Source organism: Coregonus lavaretus (genome assembly GCF_964263955.1).
Source record: "Coregonus lavaretus genome assembly, chromosome: 24".
NCBI classification, from domain to species: domain Eukaryota; kingdom Metazoa; phylum Chordata; class Actinopteri; order Salmoniformes; family Salmonidae; genus Coregonus; species Coregonus lavaretus.
Genome location: NC_140011.1, coordinates 905,323 through 925,532, shown reverse-complemented (window position 1 = coordinate 925,532; position 20,210 = coordinate 905,323). Strand labels below are relative to the sequence as shown.

The 20,210-nt window shown below is 43.5% G+C and overlaps 1 protein-coding gene across 2 annotated transcripts in view; it reads left to right on the top strand.

Moving 5' to 3' along the window:
- The first annotated feature begins 1,148 nt into the window (after positions 1-1,148).
- The window catches only part of LOC311100235 (serine/threonine-protein phosphatase 2A catalytic subunit beta isoform-like), a 51,467-nt gene continuing 32,405 nt past the window's right edge, over positions 1,149-20,210 (top strand). The window contains exon 1 of one of the 2 annotated variants that reach the window (XM_084141066.1): positions 1,149-1,612. In XM_084141066.1, the coding sequence (XP_083997192.1) occupies positions 1,511-1,612 (102 nt within the window). In that variant the 5' untranslated portion in view covers positions 1,149-1,510. The remainder of the gene's footprint in view (positions 1,613-20,210) is intronic. The other variant, XR_014609809.1, reaches the window with a different exon arrangement.

The window sequence follows — 20,210 nt, the reverse complement described above, 5'->3', positions numbered from 1 at the left end:
AGAGTATAGTCTGCTTAGTCTAGTCTCCAGGGCCCCGTTTTTTAAAAGTTATGTATCTGGATTTCACATATGGGACAGGATTAAATGCATAGAAATAGAATGAATAGAACATAAGTCTCCATTCAAGTCAATGATTCGTCGATTCTATTTCTATGCATTTAATCCTATCTGATAGGCAAAATCCAGACAGATAACTTTGGAAAACTGGGCCAGGCTACCGATCATGCCTATTTTGTTTTCTACTTCTCATCTTCCTATTGCAGTATTTGGTTAATCCTATTGTCTTCAAGGAGGCCCCCACAGTTTCATCACCTCCAACGTTCTAGAAATAACAATGTGATGACGTTGATCAATATTGTGTGGTAGCCAGGCTCAACAAGAGAAGATTCTGAACATGGAAAAAGATGAAAAGCCATGTCCATGGTGCTTATGCTAGATTGAGGGTCATCACTGGGGTCCCAATATCTATGTCCACAGATGATATTCAAGAAAATGTGAAGGGAGGCAGAGTGAGTGATGCCAAAAGGTTGATCAGTAGGAAAGAGGGTCAAAGACCTGAAAGCTTATCAGTGATGCTGAGGTTTGAGAAAGTCTTCCCAGGAAAAGGGCAGACAGGATTCCTTAGTTTCAACGTTAGAGAATTTGTCCCATATGCACTGTGGTGTTTAACATGCCAAAGAATGGGACATGTAGCCGCTCAGTGTAAAGGAAGGAAAATATATGCCAAGTGCGGAGGGGCACATGATTACGGTGAATGTGGAAGCAATGTGAAGGTTAAGTGCTGTAATTGTGGGGAGAACACTGTGCAGCATTTGGTGGATGCCAGGTACAGAGAGAGCCTAGAGAGGCTCAGAGATATAGGACCAGTCATATGCAAAGGCTGTAAAACAGATTGGTAGAACTACAGTGTGGACTGATGGAGCTTACATGGATGTACCTGTAGTAAGTGGACCTACAGTCGGGGCTGGTGCTTCTGATGGTCCTGGCATGGTTAGGTATTTATTTGGCTTTGAATTTTATTGTAGTACAGAATTGGGCAGACCATGATTGATCGTACATTCCAGCACAGTAGGTGGCGGAATGCACTTTAAACGTTTGTTTGCGGACCGCCATGATATTATAGAAGAAGAAAACGATTACGTCAATCTGAGCTAGGCAAATGCTGAGCGGCCATTACACAGCGAGATTCCTTTGTAGGGGGGCGAAAGGGAACTAGCAGTGCCGAGAAAACAGGGACGTCCCTGCCGCACCACACGGTGTATACGTGGGACATACAAATAACAGAAAGATTAGCTAGCTTTGTAGTGAGGATATCGGTACCGATAATAATCACTGATTATCTCGTTGATGATAGATCGAGAGCTGCGCAGCGTTCTAAGTTAGCTACAACACCAGCCATAGTACGGTTGTCGTCTTGAGTTGAGTCGAAGTTGGGCGAAATAACGGTTGTTTAATTACTTCACCATATCCACTAGTTAGCTAAAAACGGCGTATCTGATCAGTTTTCAAAATGGACTATAAAGTCTTTACAAAGGAATTAGACCAGTGGGTCGAGCAACTGAATGAATGCAAGCAACTGTCGGAGAATCAAGTGAGAACGCTCTGTGAAAAGGTAAGTACATCCAACTGAGTGTGTTTCTTCAATGCTAGCGATGTTAGCTAGCTTCTCACCGGTAACTAGCGGACGTGTACAGTTTGTATGTCAGATAGCTACCTCTCCCTGACCGAGTCTGTAATACCTACATGTTTCAATCAGGCCACCATAGTCCCTGTGTCCAAGAAAGCGAAGGTAACCTGCTTAAATGACTACCGCCCCCTAGCACTCACGTCGGTAGCCATGAAGTGCTTTGAAAGGCTGGTCATGGCTCACATCAACACCATCATCCCGGAAACCCTAGACCCACTCCAATTCGCATACCGCTCCAACAGATCCACAGATGACGCAATCTCAATCGCACTCCACACTGCCAATTCCCACCTGGACAAAAGGAACACCTATGTGAGAATGCTGTTCATTGACTACAGCTCAGTGTTCAACACCATAGTGCCCACAAAGCTCATCACTAAGCTAAGGACCCTGGGACTAAGAGTTGCAAAGAAAAAGCCATATCTTAGAAAGATTAAGATGGGCAGTTTGAGATATGGCTTTTTCTTTGTAACTCTGCCTAGAAGGTCAGCATCCCGGAGTTGCCTCTTCACTGTTGACGTTGAAACTGGTGTTTTGCGGGTACTATTTAATGAAGCTGCCAGTTGAGGACCTGTGAGGCATTTGTTTCTCAAACTAGACACTCTAATGTATTTGTCCTCTTGCTCAGTTGTACACCGGGGCCTCCCACTCCTCTTTCTATTCTGGTTAGAGCCAGTATGCGCTGTTCTGTGAAGGGAGTAGTACACAGCGTTGTACGAGATCTTCAGTTTCTTGGCACTTTCTCGAATGCAATAGCCTTCATTTCTCAGAACAAGAATAGGCTGACGAGTTTCAGAAGAAAGTTATTTGTTTCTGGCCATTTTGAGCCTGTAATCGAACCCACAATTGCTGATGCTCCAGATACTCAACTAGTCTCAAGAAGGCCAGTTTTATTTGCGTCTTTAATCAGCACAACAGTTTTCAGCTGTGCTAACATAATTGCAAATTAGCCTTTTTAAAATGATAAACTTGGATTAGCAAACACAACATGCCATTGGAACACAGGACTAATGGTTGCTGATAATGGGCCGCTGTACACCTATAGCCATTTACAACATTAACAATGACTACACTGTATTTCTGATCAATTTTATGTTATTTTAATGGACCAAAAAATTGCTTTTCTTTCGAAAACAAGGACATTTCTAAGTGACCTCAAACTTTTGAACGGTAGTGTATTTCAGACTGATGGATAATCAGACAGGATAGAGCACCCAAAGACGTTCATGAATATGTTCATGGATGACCAGCAGGGTCAGATTATAACCGCAAAGGCTATATAGGGTACACATAGGGCTGCTACGGTCACCGTATTACGCCACACTAGCGGTCACGAATCATGAGCGCAGTCAAATTCCACATGACCGTTTAGTCACGGTAACCCAATTTGTAAGTCGCTCTGGATAAGAGCTTCTGCTAAATGAGGTAAATGTAATGTAAATGTCACTAGGCTTCTCCAAGCTCTGATGCTGCTGATGGTCATTAGTAGCCTACCAAACTTGCTAACTGCCTGGTACTCAGCACTCTATTGTCCCTCTAATCACTCTGACATCAATGCAAATGTAATCAAACACTTCATGAGAGCCCATGAGCTCATGTTGCGCAACATTTCTATAGGCTATGCAATTGCGTGATAACAGTGATGGCCTCTATTAAAAAGAGGAGGATCCCATCAGCTTTCTATAGGCTAGGCCTATTATATTTATTTCTCAACTTTCCTAATGTTAGCACATTGCTTCGCTTTACAACAGGAGTATAGCCTACCTGGCTGGCATGAAAAATGAACCACTGGAAAATGCGTCCTCCATTCGCTATTTAAGTGCATAAATGACAAGTATTTTTTTCACCCTGCCACTGTTTCGAGACAGGTACATGGTAATGGTCCATTCTAAATCAAAACAGATTTCACACATATTATTTAGTAAATGTAAAGACCAGATTAAATCAAGAATAGTCTGATGGGTGACTATTAGCCTATCACTTGTGAATGATATATTATTTTACATTTACATTTAAGTCATTTAGCAGACGCTCTTATCCAGAGTGACTTACAAATTGGTGCATTCAACTTAGGATAGCCAGTGGGACAACCACATCTTGATCACAGTAAGTACACTTCTTCAAACAAGCAGCTGTGAGCAAAGTCAGTGCAATCAGGGACAAATATATCTCGATCACAATAAGTACATTTCTTGAAACAAGTCAGTGCTAGCAGGTGAAATAAGACAGGTGTTAGTTTAGACAAAAGACAGTGGTAGTAAAGGGGATGTAGAAGGATTACTATTATCACTTGTGAATGATGCCCAGCTTCTGTGCAGTAAGGCAAGAAACAGCGCATGCCTTTTTTTGGCGACTTTTTCAAATCATAGTCCAACACCTCATGTAGCCTAACACATAGGCCTATACAGTGAGTAAGAGTTGAAAAAAGTATTTGATCCCCTGCTGATTTTGTACGTTTGCCCACTGACAAATAAATGATCAGTCTATAATTTTAATGGTAGGTTTATTTGAACAGTGAGAGACAGAATAACAACAACAAAATCCAGAAAAACGCATGTAAAAAATGTTATAAATTGATTTGCATTTTAATGAGGGAAATAAGTATTTGACCCCTCTGCAAAACATGACTTAGTACTTGGTGGCAAAACCCTTGTTGGCAATCAGAGGTCAGACGTTTCTTGTAGTTGGCCACCAGGTTTGCACACATCTCAGGAGGGATTTTGTCCCACTCCTCTTTGCAGATCTTCTCCAAGTCATTAAAGTTTCGAGGCTGACGTTTGGCAACTCGAACCTTCAGCCCCCTCCACAGATGTTCTATGGGATTAAGGTCTGGAGCCTGGCTAGGCCACTCCAGGACCTTAATGTGCTTCTTCTTGAGCCACTCCTTTGTTGCCTTGGCCGTGTGTTTTGGGTCATTGTCATGCTGGAATACCCATCCACGACCCATTTTCAATGCCCTGGCTGAGGGAAGGAGGTTCTCACCCAAGATTTGACGGTACATGGCCCCGTCCATCATCCCTTTGATGCGGTGAAGTTTTCCTGTCCCCTTAGCAGAAAAACACCCCCAAAGCATAATGTTTCCACCTCCATGTTTGACGGTGGGGATGGTGTTCTTGGGGTAATAGGCAGCATTCCTCCTCCTCCAAACACGGCGAGTTGAGTTGATGCCAAAGAGCTCCATTTTGGTCTCATCTGACCACAACACTTTCACCCAGTTCTCCTCTGAATCATTCAGATGTTCATTGGCAAACTTCAGACGGGCATGTATATGTGCTTTCTTGAGCAGGGGGACCTTGTGGGCGCTGCAGGATTTCAGTCCTTCACGGCATAGTGTGTTAACAATTGTTTTCTTGGTGACTATAGTCCCAGCTGCTTTTGAGATCATTGACAAGATCCTCCCGTGTAGTTCTGGGCTGATTCCTCACCGTTCTCATGATCATTGCAACTCCACGAGGTGAGATCTTGCATGGAGCCCCAGGCCGAGGGAGATTGACAGTTCTTTTGTGTTTCTTCCATTTGCGAATAATCGCACCAACTGTTGTCACCTTCTCACCAAGCTGCTTGGCGATGGTCTTGTAGCCCATTCCAGCCTTGTGTAGGTCTACAATCTTGTCCCTGACATCCTTGGAGAGCTCTTTGGTCTTGGCCATGGTGGAGAGTTTGGAATCTGATTGATTGATTGCTTCTGTGGACAGGTGTCTTTTATACAGGTAATAATAATAATAATATAATATGCCATTTAGCAGACGCTTTTATCCAAAGCGACTTACAGTCATGCGTGCATACATTTCTTTGTGTATGGGTGGTCCCGGGGATCGAACCCACTACCTTGGCGTTACAAGCGCCGTGCTCTACCAGCTGAGCTACAGAGGACTCCCTTTAAGAGTGTGCTCCTAATCTCAGCTCGTTACCTGTATAAAAGACACCTGGGAGCCAGAAATCTTTCTGATTGAGAGGGGGTGAAATACTTATTTCCCTCATTAAAATGCAAATCAATTTATATAACATTTTTGACATGCGTTTTTCTGGATTTTGTTGTTTTTAAGGGGGGGGGGATTAAATACTTTTTTCCCTCACTGTATAGTACATTCAGAAAGTATTCGGACCCCTTGACTTTTTCCACATTTTGTTACGTTACAGTCTTATTCTAAAATTGATTAAATAAAAAATGTTCCTCACCAATCTACAAACAATACCCTATAATGACAAATTAATACAACCTGCATCAAAAACCTTTTAAAAGCAATGAGGCTGATGCAACAGATCAGAACGTTTAGCTTAAAATGTTGATAAACTATTAGGCTATTTCTTCACATTATAATCTCAGCAATGCACACACGGCAGTAGGCAATAAGCATGAATGTTCCAAAATGCAATCAATTAGCAGGAAAACACCATTCTCAAAAGTGACCGCAAATGCGATTATGCATGTAATGCTTTATTATAAAGGTGCATTTTTATGGTGAAAATTATCTTTCCCCAACTTGAAACTCACGCGCCGCCTATGTATGCCAGTTAGGCTCTACACCGGTTGTAAGCGGATTGACGTGCTTAATTTTAAGAAGTTATTTTGCCACTTTAGTTGTAATACAAAGCTTATCCCTCTCAATTTCTCATTGCTCGCTGTCAAGCACCTTTCGGTTTGTATTTCAGGCTGATGGGGGGGGGTGGTACTTGTCTCAACCTTAGATTGGTCACATTCACTGGAGTGATGGACGAACTAACAAATTCCTGCTATTGTTGTGGTTGGCTATTACGAGCCTTCTGTTTGCGATGCACTGCAGAGCTCTCTGTTTAGCTAGCTAGCTGGTTTGAGCAGTAAACACAGAACGACTTGGGAAACCCAGCAGCTTGATAAACAAATGAATAAATTCTAATAGGTATACTATACCTTGCGTTGAGTGGAATCTACCTGCTAAAGTTAGCTAGCTTATTACTTGTTAGCCAGCAACATTTGTAAAATGAAAAGCAGACAGTCAGCTCTAGCAAACACCATAAAACGAGTCCAGTAATTGCAGGCAGGAGCCACTATGTAGGGTATTAAGCATAAGGACACACACAGCACATAGGGGATTTTGAATTATAAATTATGAAGAGACAAAGGGGAGAACCTGCTACAGTTCATCCAGTACATAACCAGTACCAAATAATAGAATGTAAACTGACATGATAAACCCAGCTAAACTCAGGTTAACATGTCAGAATCGGCTTTATTCACCAAATACATTTGCATGTACAGGAATTTGACTGTGTGAAATGGTGCTGCCACAAACAGAATATACAGACAGACAATGGTCAGAATATACTGACAAAAATATTTAGCTGCAGAATTTCCACAGATCCACATACAGTATGAACACTATAAGCTACATTATAAATGATGCTTTTAAGAGATGTGCAGAGAGTGCATAGAGCAATGTGCTATTCTGGGATGATAGTGCAGGGTGCAAAGTCCATGGATGAGAGGATCATCGTGGACCAGGTGGCCGGTTGGTGAGGTTCACGGCGCGGGGGAGAAACTGTTCAGGTGGCGGGAGGTTTTGGTTGTGATTGAACTGAACCATTTGCCAGATGGGAATCTTTGGAAGAGGGGGTGGAAGGGGTCGGCAATGCTGCATGCTTCCTTGCCCTGGAGTCGGGCGGGACCTCGATGGAGGGCGGGTGGCAACCAATGACCCTCTCAGCAGACCGGACAATCCGTTGCAGTGATGGACTCGATGATGGTCGTTTTAGAGCTGAATCAGTACACGCAGCATTGAGGACTGAGGAAAAAACAACACCATGCATTCACCAAACATTGCACTGAGAAACAGAGTTGTTTTGTAGTAATTGTATGACTGGGCAGTTGTCTATCAATTACAGAATATCAAATTATTTCAATTTTGCATTGGAAGTTTTATTGAATACAGTCAGTAAACAGGATTCAAAACACATAAGGCAGGGTTTCCCAACTGGTGGCCTTGAGGGATGTTTTTATTTGCCCCCCCAACTTTTATGAGCAAAAACATAGTTTCAAAATATAAGAGCACAAGTAGAACAAATATATACACTGAACAAAAATATTAAATCAACATGCAACAATTTCAAAGATTTTACTGAGCTACAGTTCATCTATGGAAATCAGTCAATTGCACTGCGATTTTTAAATTGAAGACGCACAAATTACTAAAGAAGGAGCCAGAGATCAATATAGCCTAAGTAGCCACCTTTTGCCTTGATGACAGCTTATACACGGGGTACCAGTACAGAGTCGATGTGCAGGGGTACGAAGTAATTGAGGTAGATATGTACATGTACAGTACCAGTCAAAAGTTTGGACACACCTACTCATTCAAGGGTTTTTCTTTATTTGTACTATTTTCTACATTGTAGAATAATAGTTTAGACATCAAAACTATGAAATAACACATATGGAATCATGTAGTAACCAAAACAGTGTTAAACAAATCAAAATATATTTGAGATTCTTCAAATAGCCACCTTTTGCCTTGATGACAGCTTTGCACACTCTTGACGTTCTCTCAACCAGCTTCACCTGGAATGCTTTTCCAACAGTCTTGAAGGAGTTCCCACATATGCTGAGCACTTGTTAGCTGCTTTTCCTTCACTCTGCAGTCCAACTCATCCCAAACCATCTCAATTGGGTTGAGGTCAGGTGATTGTGGAGGCCAGGTCATCTTATGCAGCACTCCATCGCTCTCCTTCTTGGTCAAATAGCCCTTACACAGCCTGGAGGTGTGTTGGGTCATTGTCCTGTTGAAAATCAAATGATAGTCCCACTAAGCGCAAACCAGATGGGATGGCATATCGCTGCAGAATGCTGTGGTAGCCATGCTGGTTAAGTATGCCTTGAATTCTAAATAAATCACAGACAGTGTCACCAGCAAAGCACCATCACACCACCTCCTCCATGCTTCACGGTGGGAACCACACATGCGGAGATCATCCGTTCACCTAATCTGCGTCTCACAAAGACATGGCGGTTGGAACCAAAAATCTCCAATTTGGACTCATCAGACCAAAGGACAGATTTCCACTGGTCTAATGTCCATTGCTCGTGTTTCTTGGCCCAAGCAAGTGTCGTCTTCTTATTGGTGTGCTTTAGTAGTGGTTTCTTTGCAGCAATTCGACCATGAAGGCCTGATTCACACAGTCCCCTCTGAACAGTTGATGTTGAGATGTGTCTTAGGTTGGGCTGCAATTTCTGAGGCTGGTAACTCTAATGAACTTATCCTTTGCAGCAGAGGTGACTCTGGGTCTTCCTTTCCTGTGGCGGTCCTCATGAGAGCAAGTTTAATCATAGCGCTTGATGGTCTTTGCGACTGCACTTGAAGAAACGTTCAAAGTTCTTGAAATTTTCCGGCTTGACTGACCTTCATGTCTTAAAGTAATGATGGACTGTCGTTTCTCTTTGCTTATTTGAGCTGTTCTTGCCATAATATGGACTTGGTCTTTTACTAAATAGGTCTATCTTCTGTATACTCCACCTTGTCACAACACAGCTGATTGGCTCATGTATAAAGAAGGAAATAAATTCCACAAATTAACTTTTAAGAAGGCACACCTGTTAATTGCATGCATTCCAGGTGACTACCTCATGAAGCTGGTTGAGAGAATGCCAAGAGAGTGCAAAGCTGTCATCAAGGCTAAGGGTGGCTACTTTGAAGAATCTAAAATCTATTTTGATTTGTTTAACACTTCTTTTTGGTTAATACATGATTTCATGTGTTATTTCATAGTTATTCTACAATGTAGAAAATAGTAAAAATAAAGAAAAACCCTTGAATGAGTAGGCGTGTCCAAACTGGTACTGTATGTAAATTAGATTTCTGTATTTCATTTTCAATACATTTGCAAAAAAATCCAAAAATATTTTTTCACTTCTGGGGTGTTTTTTGTATATGGGTGAGGGGGAAAATCTATTTAATCTATTTTTAATGTAGGCTGTAACACAACAAAATGTAGAATAAGTGAAGGGGTATGTGGTCCTCTGTAGCTCAATTGGTAGAGCATGGCGCTTGTAATGCCAGGGTAGTGGGTTCGATCCCCGGGACCACCCATACGTAAAAATGTATGCGCACATGACTGTAAGTCGCTTTGGATAAAAGCGTCTGCTAAATGGCTTATTATTATTATTATTATTATAATACTTTCTGAAGGCACTGTACATGTTACAAACCTGTAAAACAGGATAAATGAACGAGACGGGAGAGTTAGATTGCTTCTTAATGTGAGGAAGAGGAGCGTGCGCAGGCAGTAGCAACACTGAACGTCTCCCTCTAGTGGTAGCACTAAATATTGACACTCCAGCTGAAAATATGGAATTTATTCTATCATTTTAAAAACAGAGGGAAAACATTTTTAAAAAACAATCTAAACATTGAATTGACTGAAACCGTACATCTATGCATTCAAAAAAAAAAATGCGGTGCATGCTTCACATCTCAAATAGAGTGTGAGCTGTACAGCAATAGTAAATACAGAAATGCACATGCAGCCTTAAACCCCATATCAGGCATACTGACGTTCTCCTTGGGTATAATCGGGAATCGGGGCCAATATGTAACGTTATGAAATTAAGTTGCTGTGACGTGTTGAGGAGGTAAAGAAGATCACCAAATGCGATGGTTATGATATTACCTTCAGATTACGTTGCCACAATGTTTTGGGAAGGTAATGTCATGACATTACCAATAATTACCAATCCATTACGTCGGGGTTACGTAACGTGTTTTCTGGGTATTTGGCAACGGAAACATTTCTGGTTGGTCTCAGAGAATGTAAAACTGTTAGGAAGGGATATTTTTATAACGGGATTGAGTGAAGGAGCAGCAGATATGTTGAATGAGCAACTAATGAGCACGGAGAGCCTCACAAGTTTGACAATTACCTTAGGCCTATATCTTTCTTGCCTGGCAACTCACCCTGCATTTAATTCCGCTGCTCTATCGATCGCTACATGCATTCAATGTGGAAAGAAACATCAGTTGGCCGGCGCGATGTGGATGGGTAGCCAGGAAAATATCTTTCAGCCTAATACGGCTATTTACTTACCTTTGTAGCTCTTTGTTAGAATCATGCTTTTTGTAAGTAATTAACTGTCTTCTCCAAGTTTACCTGGAATTTAGCCCGAAAGGATTTGACAAATGTGAAACGTCCGAACTGCATCTCCATGCCAATCATTTGATTGATCTCAATCAGTTTCATGGGAATATGCATTTAGATCTTCTTGAATTACTGTTTCATGAGCGAATTAGAGCAGATGGTGTTAACAAACTATTAGCCTTGTATTTTGTTTCTTTCAAAGCATATACCCTGCATAGTGGCGTGCTCTGAGTTTTGGTACATTACATTTTTGAGGACTATTCAGCTTCAGCTAACCATCTTAAAATCTCATTAGAAATGAACAGTAACGTTATAGGTCTACTATGCTATATTATATTCGATTATGTTATGTAAAATACAAAATTATGTGATCTTGCGAGACATTGATTCAGCTTTGATCGAACTTTACTAAACAAGCACCATTGTGAGAAGTACCGTATTTTCCGCACTATAAGGCGCACCGGAGTATAAGCCGCAGCAGCTAAATTGAATGATGTGTACATATATAAGCCGCACTGGACTATAAGCCGCAGGTGTTTTAATGTTTAATTACCATATGTAAGGGTTCGTGCACAGAGGGGATTGTCGGGAAAGAGATGGCTGCTTGAGGAAGCTCCCATTTATTAACATTTCAACAAACAAGTTGCATATTTGCATAACGTATTGCAGCAAAATTAGTTAATAGCGTCACAATCATTTAACCACTTAACTTTGGTAATTTTTGAAAAACCTTGAAAAAGTGTGCACATCTTTGAATATTTATCTACATTATAGCCTACAGTAGTACCATAACAAAAAACTAAGTTTACAGCGCTTGACGAGGCAATATCAATGGCTAAATTTAAATGTTTTTTTTTTTTAAGTGCAAAATAAAGTGCCTGTAACACGACAGTAAGCCTAAAGTTGCAGCAACACGGCTGCTTAAAATATACGGTAATCAGCCTACCAGAAAAGTCATTAATCCTCGTCTTCATCTTTTAGGCTAAGGTGCAGTACACGGCTGTAACCAGAAAAGTCAAGTCATTAATCCTCATCTCCGTCTTCTTCCTGCGTACTAAAACCACCAAAGTCCTCATCTTCAGTGTCGGAAACGAACAGGCTCAGGGTGGCTTCGTCAGCCACTCTCCTCTCTCCTTCGTTGACGCTCTCAAAACCAACGAACTCCTCTTCGTCACTGTCGGAATCGAACAGCCTCTGAAGGGCCTCAGCTGTGGCGGCGTCCTCCTCTTCATCACGCAGCAGTCCAGCCTTTCGGAACCCGTTAATGATCGTGGATGTTTTGACACTCCTCCACGCTATCAGGATCCACTCGCAAACTTGAGCGAAAGTTGCTTTTCGCATGCGACCAGTTTTGGTGAATGATTTATCGCCGCTAGTCATCCACGCCTCCCACTGAATGCGTAGTGCCACTTTGAAAGCACGATTGACACTGATGTCGAGTGGCTGCAGATGCTTCGTTGTGCCCCCAGGAATCACAGCTGGAATCGAGTTTGTGCTCTTGATGGCTGCTTTCACATAATCCGTTATATGGGCCCTCATGCTGTCCAAAACGAGCAAAGCTTTTTTTGGGCGAAAGAATCCTCCAGGGCGCTTGACGTAGCACTCATTCAGCCAGTCATTCAGCCACTCATTCAGCCACTCATTCAGCCACTCATTCATTACGCTTTCCATCATCCACCCTTTCTTGTTGACTTTAAAGGAGATGCCATTCAGGATCTTTTCTTTTGGCATTGTAATCCGTTTAAAAATCACCATTGGCGGAAGATTTAATCCAGATGCTGTGCAGCCAAGAACACAAGTGAAATTCGTTCTCTCGTGGCCAGTGGTTCTCAACGTGATGGACGATTCACCTTTCTTGTTAACAGTCCTAGTGAGAGGCAGGTCAAACGTCAAAGGCACTTCATCCATATTTATGATCTGGTCCGGTCCGATGGAATATTCCTCTGTCATTCTTTGTGTGAATTCGCCGAAGTTTGTTATTTTTTCCTGGTAGTCGGGAGGGAGTTGCTGACACACAGTCGTCCGCGCCCTGATGGAGAGTCCCTTTCGTCTCATAAATCTGAAACACCAGGATGGTCCACCTCTAAAATTTTCAATTTTCATTTCGGTGGTGACTGTTTCAGCTTTCAGTCGGATCTGCACAGTGGAAACACCTCGGCCGTCTGCTCTCTGTGTGTTCACCCAATCTTCAAGAAAGTCTTCAAGTTCGGGCCATCTGCTTTTATTACCTCTGAAAGCTTATTTTGACTTTTGTCTCACCATTGACTCATTGATGCCAAGGCTACGTGCAGCAGCTCTATTTCCTTCTTTTACAGCCAGATTGACTGCCTTTAACTTAAAAGCTGCATCATATGCATTTCTACGTTTGTTTTCCATAATGAGGGTTTGTGCATGAAAACTTCCTTTGCACAAACTGTCTCGCTCTCGTAATGTCTGTCTGTCTTGCTCTCGTTCTGTCTCTCGTACCACTCTCGGTTCCACTTTTACTTTTGCGCGCTACCTGTCTCACTCTTTTCCGGCCTCCAGCTTTTCCTGCTGGAGCCCGCCGCTTAAAGGTGGGGGGCGCGGACCGGTCATAGAGCCCATAGAGTTAAAGTTGGTGGACTGTAACCTGTAAAATCCATAGATTTAGGAGGTCTTCTAGTGGCCGTTAGCTGTAAAAATCCATAGATTAGCCGCACCGTTATATAAGCCGCAGGGGTCGAAAAATGGGAAAAAAGGCGCGGCTTATAGTCCGAAAATTACGGTAACAATTTTCTATTTGAAATAGTAAGTGTTGAGTATGACTGTTAGGCATAGGTAACAGATCTTTATGCAATGTCATTTTAAGCGATTGGAGCCTCTTCGTGGTGCGGAAAGGACAGCGCAAGGATTGCGCAATGATGTTAACCATATCAGTCCTGCTTTTAATTTCATTTTCTGCATGTCCAGCCCTTACATTTACCCTCACAATTAAGTGTTTTAACATTTTCTTTTCAGGACAGTAGAAGTAGAACACAAAACAATTTGACATAAACAGTTGCATTCATGAGTTTTATTCGCAAATGTCAATAAAAAAAGTATTCCAAAGCAAAAACCTGATTTAAAATGAATTTATATGAATGCTGTAAGTACAGAAATTGTTTGCTCACTGAGAAATTAATATCAAACTAGTCAGTGACAACTGTTTGGAGTTTGACAGCAACTATTTGAGCTTATTACAGTATTATAGACACTGTCCTGGAATTTCCAATGATCTTCTATGTAGAAGAACCCCTTACCTTCGAACGACTCGTGTGGCTTGTGAGCGTCATAGAGTAAAACATGCTACATGTGCGTGTTCGTGAGAGGCTCAGCTTTTCATAGACTGCTATTAATAGTTCGGACTCTACCGATGTTTTTGTATAAAAGACCCGGCCCCGGGCCCCTTCGTCTCACAAACACCATTCTGGCTCAGCCCCCATTAATCACGCAGACTAATGGTTGGTATCTACGGATGCAGAAGAAATAGATGCATCCAATGGTACAACCTTTGGAAAGTCTGTAGCTCAAACACACTGTTTAAAACAGGTTGAAGTCCAAAACGTGCCGGCCATACGGTGGGACTCATTGGGTTAAAGAAGTTGAACCAACTTGTGGTGCTGAAGTACAGCTCTGAGCATTCGGCCAGTTCAGGAACATACAACAATTTGCTTTAGGCCTATAGCTTAATAGGCATACGACTACGTGATATAGCTATTTATAGGCTATAGCCTAATGTAAATACAAATACATATAGCTTAATATCATTGCACTGTTTGCGAGGAGAGCTTTATTGCAAGTAGACATTTCATTGTATTGTGTAGCTTACACGCTGTATCATAAATACAAATGAATTTCATTAGCTTGAACACATGGTTTACAATACAGTGCATTTTCCCCCCACATCAATCTACACACAATACCCCGTAATGACAAAGCAAAAACAGGTTTTTAGATTTTTTTGCAAATTTAGTAAAACCAAAAACGTATCACATTTTACGTAAGTATTCAGAATATTTACTCAGTACTTTGTTGAAGCACCTTTGGCAGTGATTACAGCCTCAAGTCTTCTTGGGTATGACGCTACAAGCTTGGCACACCTGTATTTGGGGAATTTCTGCCATTCTTCTCTGCAGATCCTCTCAACCTCTGTCAGGTTGGCTGGGGAGTGTCGCTGCACAGCTATTTTCAGGTCTCTCCAGAGATGTTAGATCAGGTCCAGGCTCTGGCTGAGCCATTCAAGGACATTCAGAGACTTGTACCGAAGCCACTCCTGCGTTGTCTTGGCTGTGTGCTTAGGTTCATTGTCCTTTTGGAAGGTGAACCTTTGCCACAGTCTGAGGTCCTGAGCACTCTGGAGCAGGTTTTCCTCAAGGATCTCTCTGTATTTTGCTCCGTTCATCTTTCCCACGATCCTGACTAGTCTCCCAGTCCCTGCCGCTGAAAAACATCCCCACAGCATAATTCTGCCACCCCCATGCTTCACCGTAGGGATGGTGCCAGGTTTCCTCCAGATGTGACAATTGGCATTCCGGCCAACGAGTTCAATCTTGGTTTCATCAGACCAGATAATCTTGTTTCTCATGGTCTGAGTCTATAGGTGCCTTTTGGCAAACTCCAAGCGGGTTGTCATGTGCCTTTTTACAGAGGAATGGCTTCCGTCTGGCCACTCTACCATAAAGGCCTGATTGGTGGAGTGCTGCAAACTTGATGGAGGCCACTGTGTTCTTGGGGACCTTCAATGATGCAGAAATGTTTTGGTACCCTTCCCCAGATCTGTGCCTTGGCACAATCCTGTCTTGGAGCTCTACGGACAATTCCTTCGACCTTATGGCTTGGTTTTTGCTCTGACATGCACTGTGAACTGTGGGACCTTATATCAAAAGTTTTGAGAATGACACAAATATTAATTTTCACAAAGTCTGCTTCCTCAGTTTTTATGATGGCAATTTGCATATACTCCAGAATGTTATGAAGAGTGATCAGATGAATTGCAATTAATTGCAAAGTCCCCCTTTGCCATGAAAATGAACTTAATCCCCCAAAAACCATGTCAACTGCATTTCAGCCCTTCACAAAAGGACCAGCTGACATCATGTCAGTGATTCTCCCGTTAACACAGGTGAGAGTGTTGACGAGGACAAGGCTGGAGATCACTCTGTCATGCTGATTGAGTTAGAATAACAGACTGGGATCTTTAAAAGGAGGGTGGTGCTTGAAATCATTGTTCTTCCTCTGTTAACCATGGTTACCTGCAAGGAAACACGTGCCATCATCATTGCTTTGCACAAAAAGGGCTTCACAGGCAAGGATATTGCTGCTAGTAAGATTGCACCTAAATCAACCATTTATCGGATCATCAAGAACTTCTAGGAGAGAGGTTCAATTGTTGTGCAGAAGGCTTCAGGGCGCCCAAGAAAGTCCAGAAAGCGCCAGGACAATCTCCTAAAGTTGATTCAGTTGCGGGATCGGGGCACCACCAGTGCAGAGCTTGCTCAGGAATGGCAGCAGGCAGGTGTGAGTGCATCTGCACGCACAGTGAGGCAAACACTTTTGGAGGATGGCCTGGTGTCAAGAAGGGCAGCGAGGAAGCCACTTCTCTCCAGGAAAAACATCAGGGACAGACTGATATTCTGCAAAAGGTACAGGGATTGGATTGCTGAGGACTGGGGTAAAGTCATTTTCTCTGATGAATCCCCTTTCCGATTGTTTGGGGCATCCGGAAAAAAGCTTGTCCAGAGAAGACAAGGTGAGCGCAACCATCAGTCCTGTGTCATGCCAACAGTAAAGCATCCTGAGACCATTCATGTGTGGGGTTACTTCTCAGCCAAGGGAGTGGGCTCACTCACAATTTTGCCTAAGAACACATCCTCCGAGAGCAACTTCTCCCAACCATCCAAGAACAGTTTGGTGACGAACAATGCCTTTTCCAGCATGATGGAGCACCTTGCCATAAGGCAAAAGTGATAACTAAGTGCCTCGGGGAACAAAACATCGTAACTTTGGGTCCATGGACAGGAAACTCCCCAGACCTTAATTCCATTGAGAACTTGTGGTCAATCCTCAAGAGGCGGGTGACAAAAATATCTAAAAACACTGAAGCAGCAAACTTTGAAGACCAATACTTGTGTCATTCTCAAAACTTTTGACCACGACTGTAGACAGGTGTGTGCCTTTCCAAATCATGTCCAATCAGTTGAATTTACCACAGGTGGACTCCAATGAAGTTGTAGAAACATCCTCTAGGATGGTCAATGAAAACAGGATGCACCTGAGCTATATTTCGAGTCTCATATCAAAGGGTCTGAATACTTATGTAAATAAGGTATTTCTGTTTTTTATTCGTAACAAATTTGGTAATATTTCTAATAACCTGTTTTCGCTTTGTCATTATAGGGTGTTGTGTGTAGATTGAGGAAATATGTTTATTTAATCAATTTTAGAATAAGGCTGTAATGTAACAAAATGTGGAAAAAGTCAAGGGGTCTGAATACATTCCAAATGCATTCTATACCCTAGTACAGAATAAAAAGAAACAAGAGGAACTATCAATTCATAGAATTTATTTGCATACAGTTGAAGTTGGAAGTTTACATACACCTTAGCTAAATACATTTAAACTCAGTTTTTCACAATTCCTGACATTTAATCCAAGTACAAAATCCCTGTCTTAGGTCAGTTAGGATCACCACTTTATTTTAACAATGTGAAATTACATTTACATTTATGTAATTTAGCAGACGCTCTTATCCAGAGCGACTTACAAATTGGTGCATTCACCTTATAGCCAGTGGGATAACCACTTTACAATATGTTTTTCTTCTTTCTTTCTTTGGGGTGGGGGGGGGGGGTAGAAGGATTACTTTATCCTATCCCAGGTATTCCTTAAAGAGGTGGGGTTTCAAGTGTCTCCGGAAGATGGTGAGTGACTTCGCTGTCCTGGCGTCGTGAGGGAGCTTGTTCCACCATTGGGGTGCCAGAGCAGCGAACAATTTTGACTGGGCTGAGCGGGAACTGTGCTTCCGCAGAGGTAGGGGGGCCAGCAGGCCAGAGGTGGATGAACGCACCTCGTTTGGGTGTAGGGACTGATCAGAGCCTGAAGGTACGGAGGTGCCGTTCCCCTCACAGCTCCGTAGGCAAGCACCATGGTCTTGTAGCAGATGCGAGCTTCAACTGGAAGCCAATGGAGTGTGCAGAGGAGCGGGGTGACGTGAGAGAACTTGGGAAGGTTGAACACCAGACGGGCTGCGGCATTCTGGATGAGTTGTAGGGGTTTAATGGCACAGGCAGGGAGCCCAGCCAACATCGAGTTGCAGTAATCCAGATGGGAGATGACAAGTGCCTGGATTAGGACCTGTGCCGCTTCCTGTGTAAAGCAGGGTCGTACTCTCCGAATGTTGTAGAGCATGAACCTACAGGATCGGGTCACCGCCTTGATGTTAGCGGAGAACGACAGGGTGTTGTCCAGGGTCACGCCACAGAGTTGTCAACCGTGATGGCAACATCATGGAACGGGCAGTCCTTCCCCGGGAGGAAGAGCAGCTCCGTCTTGCCGAGGTTGAGCTTGAGGTGGTGATCCGTCATCCACACTGATATGTCTGCCAGACATGCAGAGATGCGATTCGCCACCTGGTTATCAGAAGGGGGAAAGGAGAAGATTAGTTGTGTGTCATCTGCGTAGCAATGATAGGAGAGGCCATGTGACTTGGTGTATAGCGAGAATAGGAGAGGGCCTAGAACTGAGCCCTGGGGGACACCAGTGGTGAGAGCACATGGTGCGGAGACAGATTCTCGCTGCGCCACTTGGTAGGAGTGACCTGTCAGGGAGGACGCAATCCAAGAGTGAGCCGCGCCGGAGATGCCCAACTCGGAGAGGGTGGAGAGGAGGATCTGATGGTTCACAGTATCAAAGGCAGCAGACATGTCTAGAAGGACAAGAGCAGAGGAGAGAGAGTTAGCTTTAGCAGTGCGGAGAGCCTCCGTGACACAGAGAAGAGCAGTCTCAGTTGAATGACCAGTCTTGAAACCTGACTGGTTTGGATCAAGAAGGTAATTCTGAGAGAGATAGCAAGAGGGTTGGCTAAAGACGGCACGTCAAGAGTTCTGGAGAGAAAAGAAAGAAGGGATACTGGTCTGTAGTTGTTGACATCGGAGGGATCGAGTGTAGGTTTTTTGAGAAGGGGTGCAACTCTCGCTCTCTTGAAGACGGAAGGGACATAGCCAGCGGTCAAGGATGAATTGATGAGCGAGGTGAGGTAAGGGAGAAGGTCACCGGAGATGGTCTGGAGAAGAGAGGAGGGGATAGGGTCAAGCGGGCAGGTTGTTGGGCGGCCGGCCGTCACAAGTCGCAAGATTTCATCTGGATAGAGAGGGGAGAAAGAAGTCCAAGCATAGGGTAGGGCAGTGTGAGCAGGACCAGCAGTGTCATTTGACTTAACAAACGAGGATCGGATGTCGTCAACCTTCTTTTCAAAATGGTTGACGAAGTCATCCACAGAGAGGGAGGAGGGGGGAGGGGGAGGAGGATTCAGCAGGGAGGAGAAGGTGGCAAAGAGCTTCCTAGGGTTAGAGGCAGATGCTTGGAATTTAGAGTGGTAGAAAGTGGCTTTAGCAGCAGAAACAGATAAAGAAAATGTAGAGAGGAGGGAGTGAAAAGATGCCAGGTCCGCAGGGAGTCTAGTTTTCCTCCATTTCCGCTCGGCTGTCCGGAGCCCTGTTCTGTGAGCTCGCAATGAGTCGTCAAGCCACGGAGCAGGAGGGGAGGACCGAGCCGACCGGGAGGATAGGGGACATGGAGAGTCGAAGGATGCAGAAACGGAGGAGAGGAGGGTTGAGGAGGCAGAATCAGGAGATTGGAGAGAGAAGGATTGAGCCGAGGGAAGAGATGATAGGATGGAAGAGGAGAGAGTAGCGGGAGAGAGAGAGCGAAGGTTGCGACGGCGCATTACCATCTGAGTAGGGGCAAAGTGAGTAGTGTTGGAGGAGAGCGAGAGAGAAAAGGATACAAAGTAGTGGTAGGAGACATGGAGGGGAGTTGCAGTGAGATTAGTAGAAGAACAGCATCTAGTAAAGATGAGGTCAAGCATATTGCCTGCCTTGTGAGTAGGGGGGGACGGTGAGAGGGTGAGGTCAAAAGAGGAGAAGAGTGGAAAGAAGGAGGCAGAGAAAAATGAGTCAAAGGTAGACGTAGGGAGGTTGAAGTCACCCAGAACTGTGAGGGGTGAGCCATCCTCAGGAAAGGAACTTATCAAGGCGTCAAGCTCATTGATGAACTCTCCAAGGGAACCTGGAGGGCGATAAATGACAAGGATGTTAAGCTTGAATGGGCTAGAGACTGTGACAGCATGGAATTCAAATGAGGAGATAGACAGATGGGTCAGGGGAAAAAGAGAAGAATGTCCACTTGGGAGAGATGAGG